At 41.1% G+C, this 18505-nt stretch overlaps 1 protein-coding gene across 1 annotated transcript; it reads right to left on the bottom strand.

The window, feature by feature from the left end:
- Positions 1–5971: 5971 nt before the first annotated feature.
- On the bottom strand, positions 5972–17846 carry LOC144534156 (protein ELFN1-like). The gene is made up of 4 exons (XM_078275909.1): positions 17422–17846; positions 17182–17335; positions 11082–11248; positions 5972–9231 (listed from the first exon to the last, which is right to left on the bottom strand). Exons 1-4 carry the CDS (start codon positions 17709–17711, stop codon positions 7140–7142), a joined length of 2703 nt encoding a protein of 900 aa, XP_078132035.1. The 5' UTR covers positions 17712–17846; the 3' UTR covers positions 5972–7139.
- Positions 17847–18505: the final 659 nt, after the last annotated feature.

Raw genomic sequence — 18505 nt, 5'->3', positions numbered from 1 at the left:
GACTACGAGAGTCAGAGTGGGTGTAGGCAATCTCTACTATCTACTACTATGAAATGGCAGGGTTGGTGAGGTTATTTTAAAAATAGATTCCGATACAATTACTAATTACCTAGTAAAAAAAGGAAAATGTAGTCATTAACCTAATCCACATATCATAATATTAAAGTAACATAACTTGATTACTTTTCATTACTTTTTTGATTGCCTCTATACCAAATATGGGCATAGCCTGCACTGTACTGTGATGTTGTACCCCTATTTTTGCTTTAAATACAAAAATAATGGCAACATTTCCACCCAGTGAAAGCATTTTCTTCACTAATGTTAGAGGCCATGATAATGAATTGACAACTCTTAGCAATGGTTTCACTTAAGACCAGAATGGTGATGTGTTATTTTGAAGCGGAATATAGTTACCTTTTTTTTATTTTTTGGTATCCTAATTACATAATGCCGTTCCACGTATTTCTTATTCCTCAAGTCTGTGAAGTGGTATAAGTTCCCTCTGCTTCAAGCAGGAGGATACCGCTAGCCTGGCTCTGTCCAGAGTTAAAACAAACACCGACCAGCACCTCTAAAGCTCACTAATTAACATTTTCTATCTCGATTGTTCAAAACAGAAATTGCAATGTCAGGTTTTATGGAGAGTTACATGGTGCAACTATTTCTTAGGAACAGCTCGTTGCAGTGACTTCCTGGAGTCTCCACTGGTTGCTTGCTTCCAATATTTATACTAAGCTAAGATAATGGCCTCTTGGCTCTAACTCCTTACTAAAGTCATAAGTGTGGCACTAATCTTCTAATGTAACTGTCGCCAAGAAAGTGAATAAGCTTATTTCCCAAAATATCAAGCTATACCTTTAGATAGTGAGTATTTAAGCTGACACCAAATTTAAAGACTTAAACGTACAGTAATAAGCAGAGGCTAAGATAAAAAAACCCTTGATCCTACTTTTCCCAAAATGGAACTCGATTGTGTCTTCTCCCTTACCTTTCTCGTAAACACTCACACGCCCAGTGTGTAACCCAGGCTTTGTTTTCGCAATGTGTAGTCCCCAAGAACTATACGTAGGTGATGTCACTTAGTGATTTTGTAAGACTTGACAAAGGTCCTCCGGAGACACAGAAGACATTATACAACAACTAAAGTACTTTTACAGGCTCAGTAGTACTCATTATGACCGATAAACTCATCTTGTGTGTAAAATCACTAGTAGAGTACATACTACACATACTACTTACCCACCACTGAGTGTGACATAACCAACAGCCGGCGGTTGGATAAGCAATTGTTTTTGGGAGATTTCATTTTGATTTTTGTCCTTTTTGTAACCACAGTCAGACAGTATTATAACATGTGCATAAAAAGTAAAGCTGCTGCCTTGTGTTGCTTTCCAGATGTCTCTCAGAGCATTGCACATGTGTCATTTAAAGCCTCTGAATGAAATTGGACAGTGCAACTATGTGTAACAATGGCTTTGTGGGGGGGGAAAAGCAAGTTAAGATCCCTATTTGTGAGTAAAGGCAGCCTAGATTTCAGATGCTGATGTTTACGCTGCTGACAGTTGAAACTTTAACCATGTCAAACCTTTTCTTTGGTACAAAACACCTTGAAATTGCCCGAAAAGTAGGTTACGTCAAAAACGTATCGACAAACACTGTGTGGTCCTTCGCACAAAAAAAGAGATTGTCTCTAATTTTCAAAGTTTCTTGGTGTATTAAACACATTTTCAGAGTATGTACTGTACACTCCTCATTAGATGATGCACTTGGTTCATTCACATGCTGCTGTCAAATTAATTCAGCAATGTAAGAATCTGAATTCATCTCATCTCAAGGACATGCTCCAAATGGGGCCTTTTATCCACAGTGCCAATACATAATATTACTTATTTTTTCCCTTTTTTTTTAAGTCTTTCTTGAAGCAGTATTTTTGAGGGTGTATTGGGTTTGTCAGTATCCATGTTCATCCAAGTTTTCCTAGAGCATATTTGGCCCATATTTATGTTTACCCAGATTTAGTTTGGACCGGGGGATAAAAAGTGTGCGGTTTTGCCAAAATAATTTTTTTTAACATGGGTTTTAAATTCATTTAACAGTATTATATTTTACAAGCCAAAATCTGTTCAAAGATATCAGTCAGTCATGGATTAACCAATTTGAAGTATTAATTATTGTGATGTCTTCATGTTGTGTGATGTTATAAAACTACAAATTGGCTACAAGATATATATATGTATAAGCAATATTTATTGAACTCTGTATGACTGTGTGCAACCACAGAGTTAACCTGCAGGGCTGTTACTCTGTCACTCAGCACCCAGTCTCGCTTTGCCAGACCCTCCTCCAAAGCGCGTTGAAGGAGGGTCTGGCTACTCCACATAGCATTCGGGGATGGGAGGAAAACGTGCTCTGGTTTAGTGGCATTTCTTTAAACCAATCAGAATCGTCATGGGCGGCGCTAAGCTCCGCACAGAACCGCTGCAAAATAGTCGTGCGAGAGAGAACTCAGATTGGACAGATAGTCTAGCTAGCGGTCTCAATTTACCCTGCAGAGATCTGAGGAGCAGTTAACAATAGTCCTCATTAATCCACCAAATTTCAAATTTCAACACAAAGAAAGCGGAAGGAAACGGAAGATACATGCATCCGGCGGAATTTCCTGCGGCACCGGAGCAATCCCGGAAGTGGAATGTCAAGGATATAGACTACTCAGCACCTGACTAGCTGAGCTGCGTTTTAGAACGGGTCCAGCTAAACCGGGAACTTTCAGGGGGTTTAAAACGCAGCTGCAGGCTAAACTCAACTGGATTGCTTTTAAAATGAGCCCAGATTCAGCTAAACCGCAGCTAAAGCAGGTGTCTTAGCCACCCAACGCAAGTGTGTGAGATAACCTCAACATTATGTAGAGCACTTGGAGAAGGGGTGTCTGATGGCTTCCCAGCATACATTGGGGTAATGTAATTATCATTTTTACCATCAATTTATGTGTTGTGTTGCTACGCTGTTACCGGTAATATGTGTGATCTGCATTGTGCTTTTACAATGTGTTGTGTACATTTCTGTATTGTGGTACAATTAGTCAAGTGTATCCAACTACACCTCAAGTGATGTTGCACGCACGATCATTGTGTGACAGTGGTCTGAAGACCCGATGCAACACTGATAATGAATTTAGTTCCATCAACTGCAGTGGGAAGGACAATAGACATATAATTATGTGCTACTGTCTGTAGCTTAAACTGAGTAAGAAAATATGTTGGATTTTTTGAAAAACTGAACCTTTAGGCATTTACTCAAGCATAAGTAACCAATCAAACATACAAACTGTAGTTGAAATGTGAAAGTCCTGAGTGTGTTTGAAAACTTCCGGCGTACGTATGGTTTCTCCAGGAAGGGAGACAGTGAAAGAAAGGCTATTTTATTGTGCTCATTTTAATGTTTTGACAAGAAAATAAAGAAAGAAAGGCTCTGAGAGATCCTATGGCAGAGTGTTCTCTCTCTCTCTCGCTCCTGAGTCATTCACTAGAAGAATGTAACAAGCTTCCACTGAGGATATCCTTGCATCATGCTCCATTGTCATTTCGGTCTGTTGTCAGTAGGACCTCTATTTATTTCCACTTTCTAGGCATTGTTGTTTCAAAAACACAGTTTCTCTTCATCACGCTTCAATGAACAGCAGCGCTGATTAGGGTCACTGTCAACTGGTCGCCTCGATCGTCAGCTTGTTGTTGTCTGATTCCAGACAAGCCCTGCTACTCTCTGACACATGATACATTCAGGCCATTATTGTTTATAAACAGATCAGGAAAAAAACAAACAAAAAAAACAGTACTTTAATACATCGCTACATTGATATTACTGTTACTCAAAGAATGCTCAAGTGGGGCTTAAGAATCAAGCAATTATAAAATTGCAGTCAGGAAAGTATAAGTTAAGAAACCAGGACATTTGATTTTCAAAGCAATTTTTTTGTTAAAAAGATTAAAGAAAATCTAATGTTTTAAGGCTGTTGTTAAGTTAAAGCCACAATCTGGGATGTGTAATACAGAAACAACCACGGCTCATCAGTTTCCTTTTGGATCAGAGTTGTATTGTTTGCTGCAGTATAAGGAGAGAGAGAAAAAAACACACCAATGAATGTGCTTTTGCGGTGCTACAAACAGCTGTGGTGATTTCACTAACCCACGATTATGGCTTTAACTGGGTTTAATGACTTGAGCATTCTGAACTGATTATAGCAGAGAAAAAAAGATTTTATACAGTGTTTCCATTCACCAATAAACTTTTCATTGTTTGCCAGCTCTGTTGTTCCATTGTGTAGTTTTCAGTGTTGTTTCAAGGTTGGAGTCGATTCTGTTTCAATTCAGAAAGCGTTGTGGATGCGATTCAAATTACAAATTGTTTGTCAATACTGTGACTACTACAAGCTTGTTAAATTCTAAATCCACTGAATTGGAAATGTCCTTGACTCCATCCCTGGTTTACAGTCCTCTTACATGTGTTGTTGTAGCACAGTTCTGTATAAAATAAACAGCAGTATTTTTGTCATCACATTTTCTCCTCTTTTCAGCCTCCAGTATTTAGAGCCTGCAGATATACATATAGTCTCTTTTCAACACGCTAGTGATACTTATCACATTTTACTACAGCACTTCTAATATCCAGAACTTTTTTCAGTTGAAACCCTTTAATAAGGCAAAACCCCATTGCTATTTCAATAGATGTCTGCAGTGGCAAATTTGGGCTTATTATGGGCAACATTTGGTTCATTTGGTGACACAATTAGTGTAATGAAAGTCGTCATTACATGAGAATCTGCCCTGAGTGGTCAGATTTCGATCTGAAAAAAGACAAATACTTATTTATATCCAATTCTGTCCAAGTGGCCATCTGAGAAATGTTTTCTATCAGACAGATGAGGACACTGTTTGAATACAGCTTGTACATCACAAACAGAAAATTTCAGCTGCTATTGTTTCTCAAAGAATACATTCATCTGTGTGTGTGTGTGTGTGTGTGTGGTTGTGTGAGCATGAGTACACTTGAATGTGTAAGCATGTGCTGGAGTTGTAACTGTAAGGGTGATGGTGGGCAAATAGCTAGGACCGGGTCAGGGGCGTTAAGGGTCAATTTACTACCACAGTACTTTGGTCTTAGAAATGATTGGAGGATAGAAGGGGAGCAGTGAGCCAATGGGATGGATTGTTTTGTGCAAATTGTTGTTCTGTTTGGCAAACTGATGTGTATAGATGTGAAGGAGAAGAGGTCTGTAAATAGTATTTAAAATCATTTCAAATACGTCTGTGATTTATCAAGTTGGCACAATGGCACCACAGTGGAACCAGATGAATCCAAAAGATAACAAGTATAAACCTGGGAGATGGGAGGAGCGGGAAAAGATGAATTGTTGATGAAACACAGTGGAGCTACAGTGTATCGGGAAGGAAGCTGAGAGTTTTAGGTCTTTTCCTATGAGTCGTTTTCTGATTTTGAACAGTGCAGATATGTTTCCCCTGTGGAAATTGAAGACATTCATTTGAAGATTAGAATTTTTAGTTTGATTTCAAAATCAAAAACGTACCCTTGTAAGTGAGCAGGTAGGTAACTAACGTGGGATTCTGGCTTCTGAAAAGTCTGAAAGATTTCAAAACTATGTTGTACAAACAAAACAGTCACCTCTGTTGCAAATATAGAACTTCTCTCTCTCATCTGTACAGCGTTCCATCTTTAGGAGGATGAGGAGCAGGTGTAGCGGGGGGGTTCACCAAGAGAAAAGACGGGCTTGTTTTTGGCTCAGCAGAGAGCACATTCCTCTTGGTAGAAAAGAAGAACTAAAATGTCTTGTCCATCATACCGTTTGTCTCTGTTGGTGTGCACTTCTCGTGTGAGATGTTCAAAACAGTCAAAACACAGTCACACGACAGAACCATGCCATATTAAAAGAATAGAATATTAATGATGAGGAGCATAGGAATAATAATAAGACCAGTAATGTAATAAGAATAATTAATAGTAATAACATATCATTCTAGGTTTTTTTAAATTCTGTATATAAAAACAGTGGCAAGGAGAAGTTGGTACACAGTAGGGCTCTATTATCCCCCCTTGGTTGATTTGGCACATTATACTCATTCTCTGGTGAGAGCTGCCTACTCATTCTCAGCACAGTTGAATATTACTGTTGCCTGGTGACCCATCCGGAATTTGTTGTCATTTTGAAGTTTTAAATCTCTAAATCACGGCAAATCGTTCAACAGGTCTTTTTTTCGAAGCAGCATCGCAGGGCGCGATGCAAAAACAACCTCCCCAGCAAAGCAAAATCTTATTCAAACCGCGGTAATAACAACTGATGAGGCTAATCTGCCGTGGTCAGGTTTGATGAATGTCAGTCTCAAGGCAGATTAAAAGCGTAGCCAGGCGGTTCAGGATGGGTTGCCCGGCAACATTTAAGGTTTCTGCTCTTAATGTTGATTATTTTTTTCTTCTTTCAAAACTTAGTACAAATAGCTACATAAGTCTGAGCTATAATGTTTGTTACATTACAAAAAGTAACTCAGTCTCTCTATAAGTTATGATTTTTGTTGTTCAAGATACTATATTAGTTTGGTCCTTCATGTTCTCAGAAGCAAAGGCTTGGTTTGTGTAAAGTGTGTGTATATAGATGTATGTGTGAAGTTGGATTCTGTAGATCCTGTAAGTTGTGTGTGTGTGTGTTCTTGTTTAACTATATTCGTGGGGTCCAAAAACCGGGAATACAGTATACTTGTGGGGTCCGGACAGCTTTGTGGGGCCAAAATGCTGGACCCCACAACTTTAAAGGGCTGTTTGAGGGTTAAGACTTGGTTTTAGGATTAGGGATAGAATTAGGTTATGGTTAGGGTGAGGGTAAGGGTTAAGGTTCGGCATTGAGTTGTGATGGTTAAGGTTAGGGTAAGAGGCTAGGGAATGCATTATGTCAATGACGGGTCCCCACAAAGATAGTGAAACGCACTATGTGTGTGTGTGTGTATTTGTGTCTGTGTGTGTGTATTTACAAGTAATTTTTGTCATCTGTATCAATATGTTATGGGTGCAGTGTTGTTATGCAGTGTTGTTATTTTCCATCTTCAAAGTGTTTGGGGTCTCCAGATGTGGGATCAGGTCTTCTGCTGGGCGGACACACCTTTCCAGTAGTCCAGTATGTCGTGAAGATCCTCATCCTTGGCAAACTGAACCTTTCGCCTCAGTGCGTGTCCGGCTGCCACGTATCCTTCGTCCTCCATGGACGCTTGCCGGTGCCTCTTCCGGTGCAGTTTGAACCTCTCCCACAGCCCCAGGGTCGGGGTGCAGAGCAGCCCTTCGTCCTCCTCGTCTTCGTCTGGGCTGGAGCAGTAGCTGAGGTTGTGGTACTGGGGTGAGAGCGGGTAGTGTGGCGAGAGCTGGGAGTAGGCCAGTTCCCGCTGCTTGGCCTGCCTGTTGAGGGTGAGGGGGTCTAACATGGAGGGCTTACGGCCCCCTGGGTGGTGGTGGAGCTCCTGCAGGATCTGGGGGTGGTGCTGCATCTCCTGGAGGTGCTGCTGGGAGCCGGGGTAGGAGTGACGGTGTTCATTGTACTGGCGGATTCTCTGGGCTTCAGCTCGTAAGATGGCCGCTGCCGGGTTGACTGTACGAATGGCCTCTCCTCCTCCGCCTCCCCTTTCTCCTCTCTCTCCGGGCGAGGTCCTCTCGATATAGCGGGTCTCTGACGAGTGGTAGCCTCCCTCTGAGCGGAATGAGCGAGGGCTCCGGGCAGAGCCAGGAGAAGAGGAGGTGCTGGGCCTTTTGGAGGCCGGAGGTGCCTCCACGCTGTGGTGTCGCTGCAGAGAATGATGATAGCTTCTCCCCCTCTCTTCTCGCCCTCCTCTTCCTCCCTTGTACACTGGGGAGAGGAACTCACTTCCTCTTTCTCTCTCTCCTTGCTCAGAGAGAAGCACCAGCTGTGGCTCTGCAGTAGAAACAGCCCCTCCACCTGCAGAATGGGGGGATTTGATCCCCTGTTGAAAGGAGGTAGACTCAGATTTAAGAGCATCTATACAGTTGTTGATGATCTGGTTCACTTTATCAACTTCTTTAGCGATGGTTGAGATCTCTGCTACTGAGCCCTGGGGATTTGCTTGTGGTGACATCTCTCTTTCTCGCTCTCGTTCTCTCTCCCTTTCAATGCCAGGCCCTCTCACCTCCATGTAGTTAAGTTTAGCAGGCTTGTGCACTGGTGTTTCTATCACCTCCTGCAGCTTGTATGGATCAATCTCACCACCCTGAGGAAGGTAGGGCATTCTGGACAGACTGTCACCAGCACTAAGCTTCTGGGAAACAGATCCTCCACTACTTCCCTCTATACCCCCTTCTCCACCATACTTGAGCTCTATCAGAGTCCTTTGAATCCTGCTCATCTTCCTCTCCTTCTCCTGCATGATCCTCTTCTTCCTCAGGCAGTGGACAACTAGGCCAAGGAAGAGTAACATGCCAAACAAACAGCCCAAAATCGTCATAATGTAGTGGGTGGCTGACGACTGATTGGCTATCCTCTCAGCCCCGGCCCGGCGGCCAGTGGAGATGGTCAGACAGGTGTGGTTAAACCGCAGGGAGTTTCTTATAGAAGCCACACAGTACCTGTAGTCGATGTTAGGTTTTAAGTTCTTGAGCTCAATATCTTCTCTTTGATTTTTCAGATTCTGGATATCTGTGAAGAAGCTGTTGTTATAAAGCACCAGGATGTACATTTTCCTGTACGGATGGGGAATTTGAACCGTAATCACAGCACTTGAATGTCGCATCTGCTTTAGTGTCATGATGGGATTGGGGTCAGAGAAAATGGGGCTTAAACTAATTACATCATCAGGGGGGGTCCCTGAAGCACAATCGTCCAATCCGCAGGGAGAGGCAAAATCTGAGGGGGGGGTGGTGGAATCATGCGGGCTAATTACATAAAAGGATGTCACGCTACTACCGTCGTCTGTGCATATCTGACTGAGCGTGTCCAGTGCGTTGCGATGGGCAGGCATGCGGGGGTTCTGGCTCAGGAGGGTGTAGCCGAAGAATCCTTGAGGAGACTCGCACACCATCCTCTCACTGGTCCTGTTGGGGAAGGCTGAGAGCCAGCGCACAAAACCCTGCAGCTCACAAGTGCAGTGGAAGGGGTTGGTGTAAAGTTCACAAGTGGTCAGCTTAGAGAGTCCAGAGAACAAACTGCCATCCAGCACCTGGATCCTGAAAAGTCACAAAGGGAAAATAGAGAGATTCGAAAGGAAATTTATCCTCATATAGAGTCACATAGCTGAATACCAACACATCCTCATACCTAAACGACATTATAGGTCGATTTCCAAAGACTCCCAAAACGTCACATACAACCGTTCTGTTTACTGCCGCACGGTAGCGGTTAATCATATGACCGTTCTATTTAACGTAACGGGTTTTAAACACGTAGTAAACATTGTGAAATGGAGTTAGTTACATTTAGGCAACAAACAGACTTACAGTAGTTAGGGTTAGTAGGATTCAGGGATTGGTCAAATTGTGTCAGGTAAAACTACTAAAATGAGGACGTAACTTGCGTCACGAACTTCATTGGTCCATAAAACTCGAAAAAAAAAAAAATGACAGTTTTAGTTTAACACAAACTCCTTAACGCGAAATTTGGTGCTCTTATACTTTGTCACTTCACTTCCTCGTTTGCTCTCGCGATAATTACTACAGCTGGAGAGATCACTGACTAACAAGAAACATAATTGTGCGTCGTTATGAGCTGCTTGCCTAATCAACCCATACGGCCGTTTTTGTTTTCTGGGTGAGGACGGTCTGCTAAATACAGTATCAACAATCTGCTACACCGATTTAGCATTGCACTTCTGTAATACTGTAAGACTCATAATGGTCGTATTCTTCTCTCTTGTCAACACCTGGCTTCTACATTACCCACAATGCAACTCAATCACCAGCAGTTAAGTTTGAGATTTGGGAGATGTAGTATCTGGTATTGTGGCCTTGAGGCAAAATGAGGAGTGTGGTACAGAGGTTTGGTGCGCTCCCTTCTTTCTAACTCCACAACCCCAGATCTTCCCACTCCAATCCTAGTCTTTTGAAGATTACGAGTTTGATCAGACTTTGCACAGCTCACTCCGGAGCCACAAAAGGCTTTATATTTTCTGAACTCTTTCACATACAGTATGCAGTAGTACTCCTTAAGACCTGTAAACAGACTTTGATGTGTAACAACTGCAGGCCTACCCTTTAAATGCACTTGTTATTCAGTCTTCTTGTATTTCAGTTTTAGGTCTTAAATATTTCCCAAAACACCTTTCAACATGCCCCAAAGAGCAGTTAACATCTTCCATTTTGCTGTTGCTTTTTATATTTAAGTTAAGAGATCAATACCAGTTACGGTACCGACCAAGACAGTTATTCCCACTAAGAAAAGTATCACAACTTGGTGGCTTGTTGCAGCATTGCATCATAGTTTATTGAGAATACGGTCAGTGAGAGAGAAAAATGGTATCTCTGCATCTTCTGCAATGCTTTTTTTTTGTCAGCAAAACATCAGTGCTAATTGGTGAATTTAGAAAGCAGCGCTTATTATGGGTATATGACACCAAGCCTGACAATTAACATTGATGTTTAAGGAACTTACTATATTCTACCTAGAAAAAGTTAGCATTACACACCAATGAACAACAAATTATGAACCCAGAAAGACAAGTCAGATTGCCAGTAGCCTTTTTTTTAAGTTCTTTGTGTTGAATTCCTCTTTCATATCATGTCAGTACAGTTTAGAGAACCGATTCATCGTGAAATTGTTTAGTCTATAAAATGGTCATATATTTTCAAATTGCTTGTTTTGCCCAACTAATAGTTGAAAACCCAGTGATACAACTGAAAATCAGCAAATCCTCTAACCAAATCTTGGTAAGGGACTTCCATGATTAATCAATTACTATTACAATTGATGTGAATTCCTTTCTAACAATTATCTAATTGATTAATCAACTAATTGTTTAGGTGCTACCACGCCATGTTTTCTCTCTCTCTCATTAGACACATACAGAGACCCAGGTCGATACCTGTTCATGGAGAGGTCTATATTCTCTATGTTGGGGCATTCCCAGAAGGTGTTGGGTGTAACAGTCTCGATGAGGTTGGCTTGCAGGTAGAGATACTGCAGCTTGCCCAGACCTCGCAGCATACCCTCTGTCAGGTTCCTCAACTTGTTAAAACCCATCTGGAGAACCTGGGGAGACGAAGACAAGTGGGATTATTCTAATCTCCGAAGAGCCGGCCAGCGCCAGGCATCACACACGACAAGCTGGAAACATGCAGAACAAACAGACGACGGTTCAGTACAATTCATGTTTCACATAGTGATCTAAGCCTCTATGCTGTGCTCAATTTACTAAGATCTTTCTTGTTCACATTTTACCTCCTGGCCCAGCTCCAGCAGCTGCTTGATGTGTAAGCATGCCAGCTCATTATGGCTGCGTTCAGCTCAGTTTGGAGAAAACACTTTTGCCTGAACGTTTCTGAAAGCTATAATGAGCGGGTTTTGTCTTTCTTATGTGACTGTGTGTCCATCTGTGTGTATAATACTGGGATCATTTAGATTCTTTACCACAGTGTGAAAATACTCTTTTGATTACAGTTAAAAGTCCTTCATTCATAATTATGATCATCAGCAAAATGTACTTGAATAATCAAAGTGAAGGTACTCATGAAGAATTTAAGAATGTTTCAGTACCAATACCAAAATGCATACCTTACCTTGAGAAATAAATGTAGAAATAAAATAAATGTTTTTCCGAAAACACTTTTTTTTCATTTTCCAAAAAAAACAAGTTCTCAAATATTAAATGTATTAAAATGTGTTGAAATGTGATACCCAGTATTTTTTATATATATTACATAATTGGATTATTAGCCTGCTGATGCATTAATGGGTGCATTTTAATATCGTAGCTGGTTAAACTGGAGCTAATTTTAACTACAGTACATACTGTCAGGTAGTTAATCTGTAAGAATTGATCATATTTTATGCCAATCAAATCTTTTGTGTGTAAAACATTAACTATACTGTAACATTATCCAACACTGTAACTCTGAAATGAATCTAAATGGGAGTCACGCGGTACGTTCACCCGCGATGGCTGCCTAGTAGATTACCTGCCGTGTGCCCCCCTCCAAATCCCCTTAATTCACTGTTTCGTCATTACTTTGGTAAAATAGTGACAGTAATAGTTTGCGCAACTTAAAATGACTCCAGACTGGAGAATGAGGAAGCTAAAGCTAGCCCAATTATGAGGAATCTGGTGGAACAAAATCAGCGACTGCAGGAAAAAGTGTCAACACTGGAAGGATTCTCCCGGCGTCAGAATGTCAGAATCTCCGGGGTCCAAGAAGGTATGGAGGGCCGGGACCTGGATGGATTATTTAAAACTTCACTGAGCGAGGCGTTGGACATACAAGAGGATGACTGGTTCAAGGTCGACAGAATTCACAGCGTTGGTCCCTCGCCTGCAAATAACTCAAGACCGAGGCATATCATCGCCTGCTTCTTGCGGGACAAGGCCAAGTCAACTGTCCTAGCTGCCGCAAGGGGAAAGAAACAAATCATTTGGAAGGACATGAGGATCTGCTTTTTCCAGGATTACGCCCAAGATGTACAGGAAAAGGGTAAGAAATATGATGATGTGAGGCGCATGCTTCAACAATGCAAAAATGAATATGCTTTGCGCTATCCTGCTGTTATGACTTTCACACTCAACAATCAACGACACCAGTTCTCCAGCCCTGCGGAGGTAAAGCAGCTTCTTAGCGGGCTGGTATCCGTACCCGAAGATACTACTGACGAGTGAGGACGGTGAATTGGAAGCGAGGTGATTATGGATGAATCTACCAGTCGCTGTTAAACTCATATCAGCTCAGGCAAAGCGGTATCCAACAGGTTCTTTGCTCTTGATGCATAGGACTGATGTACAATTTCATAATTGATATATAATTCATAACGTTAATGACTGCCTGATCTTTTTTCGGGTGCGCTTTTCTTTCTTTTCTCTATTTCTCTCCTTTTATATTCACTGGTGGAGTTATTTTCGCACAGTTTAAAGGTCTGCAATGGACATGACACTCTATGGACTACCATATGGTACACTCTTCTGTTTGCTGTTGATGGAACAGTAAGATATAGGCTAAGTTGACTTTTATAATCGAGAAACTCCAGGACAATTTTGGTTAATTCTGTGCTTTTAAGAAATGACTGGGGTTCATGTAAAGTACTATGTATACCTACTACAAAAGTAAAGTACTATCCACAGGTTTGCTCTAGGCTTATATAATGTTATGGCGTTTTTCCATTACATGGTACCTGCTCGACTCGCCTCGACTCTACTTGCCTCGACTCTACTCGCCTCACTGTGCGTCCGTTTTCTGCAGTTTTTTTGATTTTAGTACCGCCTCAGCGTGGCTGGTCGTCTTAGCGGCGCCGCAGTAAACTGCCGTGACCTAACGCGACACACACACACACACACACACACACACAGAACGTGGAAGGTGTGTTGTTGCCAGAAGACACATTTTGTTTCAAATTAAGCTGGAGGCAGCAAAACAAAAAACACAGCTGGCTAAACTATTTAAAAATGGCGGGTTTGTTCAGGACACCCCCCTCTGTCGCTTTCACGTCACCTTTTGGTATCAGCTCAGCTCGCTTGGAACCTCGACTGAGGTGGTACTAAAAAAAGTACCTGTTAGCAGGTCGGTAAGTGAGCTGTCAGTGGGATCCCTTAGTGTCGCTGACCCGTCAGAGTTGTTCTTTCTTAGGGGCGGTTATGCCCACATATTCACTATGTGTTGTTTTGTTCAGTTTAGTTTATGTTTGTATGACTTAAGGTGCCTTGAGCTTTACACAGCAACTGCCATTGAACTTAACTTAGAATTCAGTCACGTAAACCAATCAGAAACTAGCGTACACAGTGCAGACAGGATGAGGGCCACAGTATGTTGATTTATATTATCTTATGAATGCGTTCAAAATAGTATCATGGAATATTGCAGGCTGTCACAATGCTGTTAAGAGGAGAAAGATTTTTACCTACTTAAAACAGAAGAAGACGGATATTGCTTTTATTCAAGAGACCCATCTGAATGAGGAGGAATCACTTAAACTTAAAAGAGATTGGGTGGGGCAACTTTATTATAGTACATATTCCAGTAGGAAAAGGGACGTGATCATATTGATTAGGAAGAACATACATTTTCTGGTGCTTAAACAATATGCACATTAGGAAGGTAGATGGGTAATATCGGATGCTGTCTTGGAGGGTCAGAGGTTGACTTTTGCTAATTTATATGCTCCTAACACCTCACAGCCAGAATGTTTCCATGAAGTTTGTGATATTTTAAGGAGCATAGGAAATCATAACATCATCATTGGTGGATACTTTAACCAAGTTAGGGACATTTACTTAGATAAATCCTTCAGACCTAGGCAATTTAATGATCCATCTTGCGCCGCAATAGATGTAATGTCAGAGGAACTGGGACTAGAGACTGTTTCATCCAGCTTATATATTTTTTCTCTCATCCACATTCTACCTATTCTAGAATAGACTACTTTCTAATTTCTCGCTCTCTGGTCGATCAGATTCCTAATGCTACTATTGGAAACATAGTTTTAACTGAACATGCCCCTGTAGACTTAGTTATATCGAGTAAGGAAAACACAAAATTAAGGTGGCGCCTAAACAATTCATTACTAAACAATGAAGATCACTGTGAATATGAAACAGATGCAAACGTCTAACATTATTCCCTTGGTGTTTGATAAAAACAACAAATTAGTAACACATACAAAAGAGATAAATGAGGTATTCAAAACATTTCATCAAGAACTGTATACATCTCAGGGGAATGTGGAGGAACCAAAACTGACAACATTCTTCTCGTCTCTCCTATTTCAATTCCTACGTTAACCGAGGATCAAACAAATTCCTTAGAAGGGGAGGCACTCTACAAGGTTCGCCATTATCACCGCTGATATTTGCCCTGTTTTTAGAACCTTTGGCAATTGCGTTGCGCGAAAGTGATAAAATCAAAGGCGTTAAAATGGGCCAGGTAGAACACAAACTTTTTTTTGTACGTGGACGATATTCTTTTGGTTTCAAGTAACCCGCACACGGCAGCATCTGAGATCTCTTCAATTTTTGATTCCTTTTCGGAAATTTCCAGATACACGATTAACTGGGGTAAATCAGAGGCCATGCCTCTATCTAAGATATGTCCTCCAGCCATAAGGGAGTCTTGGCAATACAAGTGGATGCCGTCAGGCTTGACCTATTTAGGGATTAAACTAACACTAACTAACTAAAACTAATCTCCAGTTATTCAAGCTACCCAACCTGTCCTACAAAACTGGGCAAAAATGAATATATCTTCATTAGGTAGGATTAATTTGGTTAAGATGATCGTTACTCCCAAGATTAATTATATTTTATAGACATAGTTACCTCTACATTTTCCACCCAGCCTTTTAAAACTATATAACACTGTTATAGAGAGCTATGTGTGGGCAGGCAAAAAAGCAAGCTTTAACCGTTCTAAACTATATGCGGCTAAAGAGAGGGGAGGGCTTGCACTATCCAAAATAGACTGGTATCACTATGCAATATCACTTTATCAGCTATCTAAGATGAATGATTCTCCTGACAGGGTGCCAGCCTGGGTCGGGATTGAAGAAGAATTAGTAGCCCTTTTTTGGAAGCCTTCCTGACTCAATCGGGTACACCTGTGCCCGTTAAGAATCCAGTGTTGTGTTTTGCCAAAGAAACATGGACAAAGACCCATCAAATAATTAAGGCTAGTCCATATCTCACCCCTAAAGCCTCTGTCTGGTTTTATAAAAAATCATTGATAGGCAAAAAAAACTGTTCTGTGGGAAAAATGGGCCAAATCAGGAATTGATCTTCTTGGTGACTTGGTTAGGGAAATTTGGTGAAATTAAGAGTGACCATGATCTTAGTCAACAGGATTTTTGGAAACTTCTACAGATTAGGCATTGTATTCTCTACAATATTGACCCGTCAACTAAGATCCAGGAGCTGTTTTATGTAGCTTGGCAAAAAAAAGGTGGAGCCTTCAAGTTCTATGGTCTTTTTCAAGACGTACATGTACCTAGATTGGAAGGTTTGAGAATGTGTTGGGAAATAGATGTGGGTGAAAAAATTACAGATGACTGATGGGAAAAGTTGGTTGCCTCTTGGCATATCTCCTCACAGGAAGCTCAAACTCAACTCACTCTGTATAAACTGTTGAACAGGAGTTACTGGACCCCAAGTAAATTAACCAAACTTAAGCTAAAGGACAGCAACACCTGCTGGAAATGTGAGAAAGAAGTTTGTACTCTTGTACACATGTTGTATTTCTGTGAGAAAAATGAGCATATTTGGGAAGGGGTGGTTACTCTCCTGAATAAGATATTTCAGTTGCTGTTGACAAAATCTCCAGCTTTATGTGTTCTGGGTCTTCTACTGGGCGATGTAGTTTTGAATGAACAGAAAAGACTATGCGTTCGTCTGGCTACAATAACATTAAATGAACGAATAATATTAAGACACTGGAAATCAACTAGCCCATGCTGTTTTAAGGAATGGATTGAGTTGATGACAAAGATGGCTACTTTTGAATGGGTTACTTATAGAGTCAGGGGTAGGGAAGATATTTTCAGAAGAGTGTGGGGCCCCTTTTTGGATGTAATAGAAGAAATGTCTGTTTGATTTTAATTGGTATATTGGATTGGTAGGCGTGATAACTGGTTCTATCAAGGCATGTTTATTGTTTATTTTTTTATCACATTTTGTTTTTGTATTGTTCATTTTGTGTTGTCTACAGATGTGTCTCAACGCATTAGCTGACAGGTGCAGCCTGAGCTAATTTGTCCAAGATGCTTCTGTCATATGTTGGGGAAAAAAATAAAATAAAAATAAAAAATTTAATGAATCTAAATGGGGAAAATATTTTCCCCTGAAATGTAGTGTAGGAGTAAAGTAACATACTGTAAGTGTAACATACCCAAATCCCTCAAAATTGACTTGATAAATGCACTTTTCTCCATTGTGTGTATGTGCATTAAGTGCATCTATAAATATGTGTATAAAAGTACATTCTGTCATTGCTCACCTGCAGATTGAATTGTGCTGAGAACGCTCCATCTTCCACATAGCTGATATCGTTCTTGGTGAGGTTCAGATAGGTGAGGTTGCCAAAGCGACTGAGTGAAGAAAAATGGACCGACCGAATCTTGTTCTCATTCAGCCTCAGATCCACAATAGTGCTGTTGAGAGAAGTGTTAATGCTGTAAATGTTTGACAAAAAGGCAAAATAATATTGACAAATATTTTTATCGTTACGTTTCCTTACCTGTTAATGTGGGAGGGGATGGTCTCATACGGCGGCTGGTTCATACTGCAGATAGCCAGCCACACAAAGCCTTTCTCGCCTTCGATAAGCCAGCAGTCAGCTGATACCATTGGCAACCGCGTTATTGACAGCAGGGCGAGCCAACAGAGGAAGGAGCTGGCTGTGGACAGGACCATTGATGAAGAACCTCCAGTCACGTTATGTCTCTGCCGTCCCTGTCCTGTCCTCCGGGCCATTTGGGATGTCGTCACAATATCCATTGGAGAATGCTGAGCAGAGATGATTGCCATCTAACATTTATTCATGCAGGCTAGCGCCATTTGAAAGGGAGTGAGGGCTTGTTTGTACAGTAATATCTCAGTTTGTGGTGACTTGGTATTGCCTTTTTTTGTCAGATTTGTGTCTGTACTGCTTGAAGTGTAGTCACAGCATGGTAAAATGTGGTTCTCCTTAGCTTGTCTTGTAATAGTACAGCAAATTGAAGTTTCATTTGTGTGAAGAATTAAGGATTTATAGAAATAATGGGCATAGGATGTATCACTTTATTGGCAGTATGTGTGTCTAGGTAAACTGTATCAATTGTTTAATTAGGGGGTCGCATTTGATTTGTTGTGTATAAATTGGCAAGAGGAAGTTGTCCTGGTGCCAGATTGGCTGGTACTCATGTCTTCTGTGGCCATCTGCATCTCTGATTGAACAAGCACCTCTTTTCTTTCTTCCTCATTGCTTGCTGCTCTGTAATTGGTGTGAGAACTCGTCCCTGGAGGGAAAGGGAGAGAGAGGGATGGAAGGACGGTGTTAGAAAAGATTTGCTAATTAAACAGTGGTTTATACCAACAAACACAACCCTGTTACCAGCATGATGAGATAGAGGTAGTTATTTCTTCTTATATAACAGTCTGGCACACATACACCCAAAAGTCTATACACACACACACACACACACACACACACACACACACACACACACATCTTCTATACTCAAAAGACCTTTCTTGACAAGTCCAATTAGCGCACATTGGTTCAGATACACAACAAGCACCTGCAAATGTTAAAAATACACTCAGCTTGTTGCTGTTGTAAT

Source organism: Sander vitreus, chromosome 2 (assembly GCF_031162955.1).
Source record: "Sander vitreus isolate 19-12246 chromosome 2, sanVit1, whole genome shotgun sequence".
NCBI classification, from domain to species: Eukaryota; Metazoa; Chordata; class Actinopteri; order Perciformes; family Percidae; genus Sander; species Sander vitreus.
This window is presented reverse-complemented; position numbering and strand designations above follow the sequence as displayed.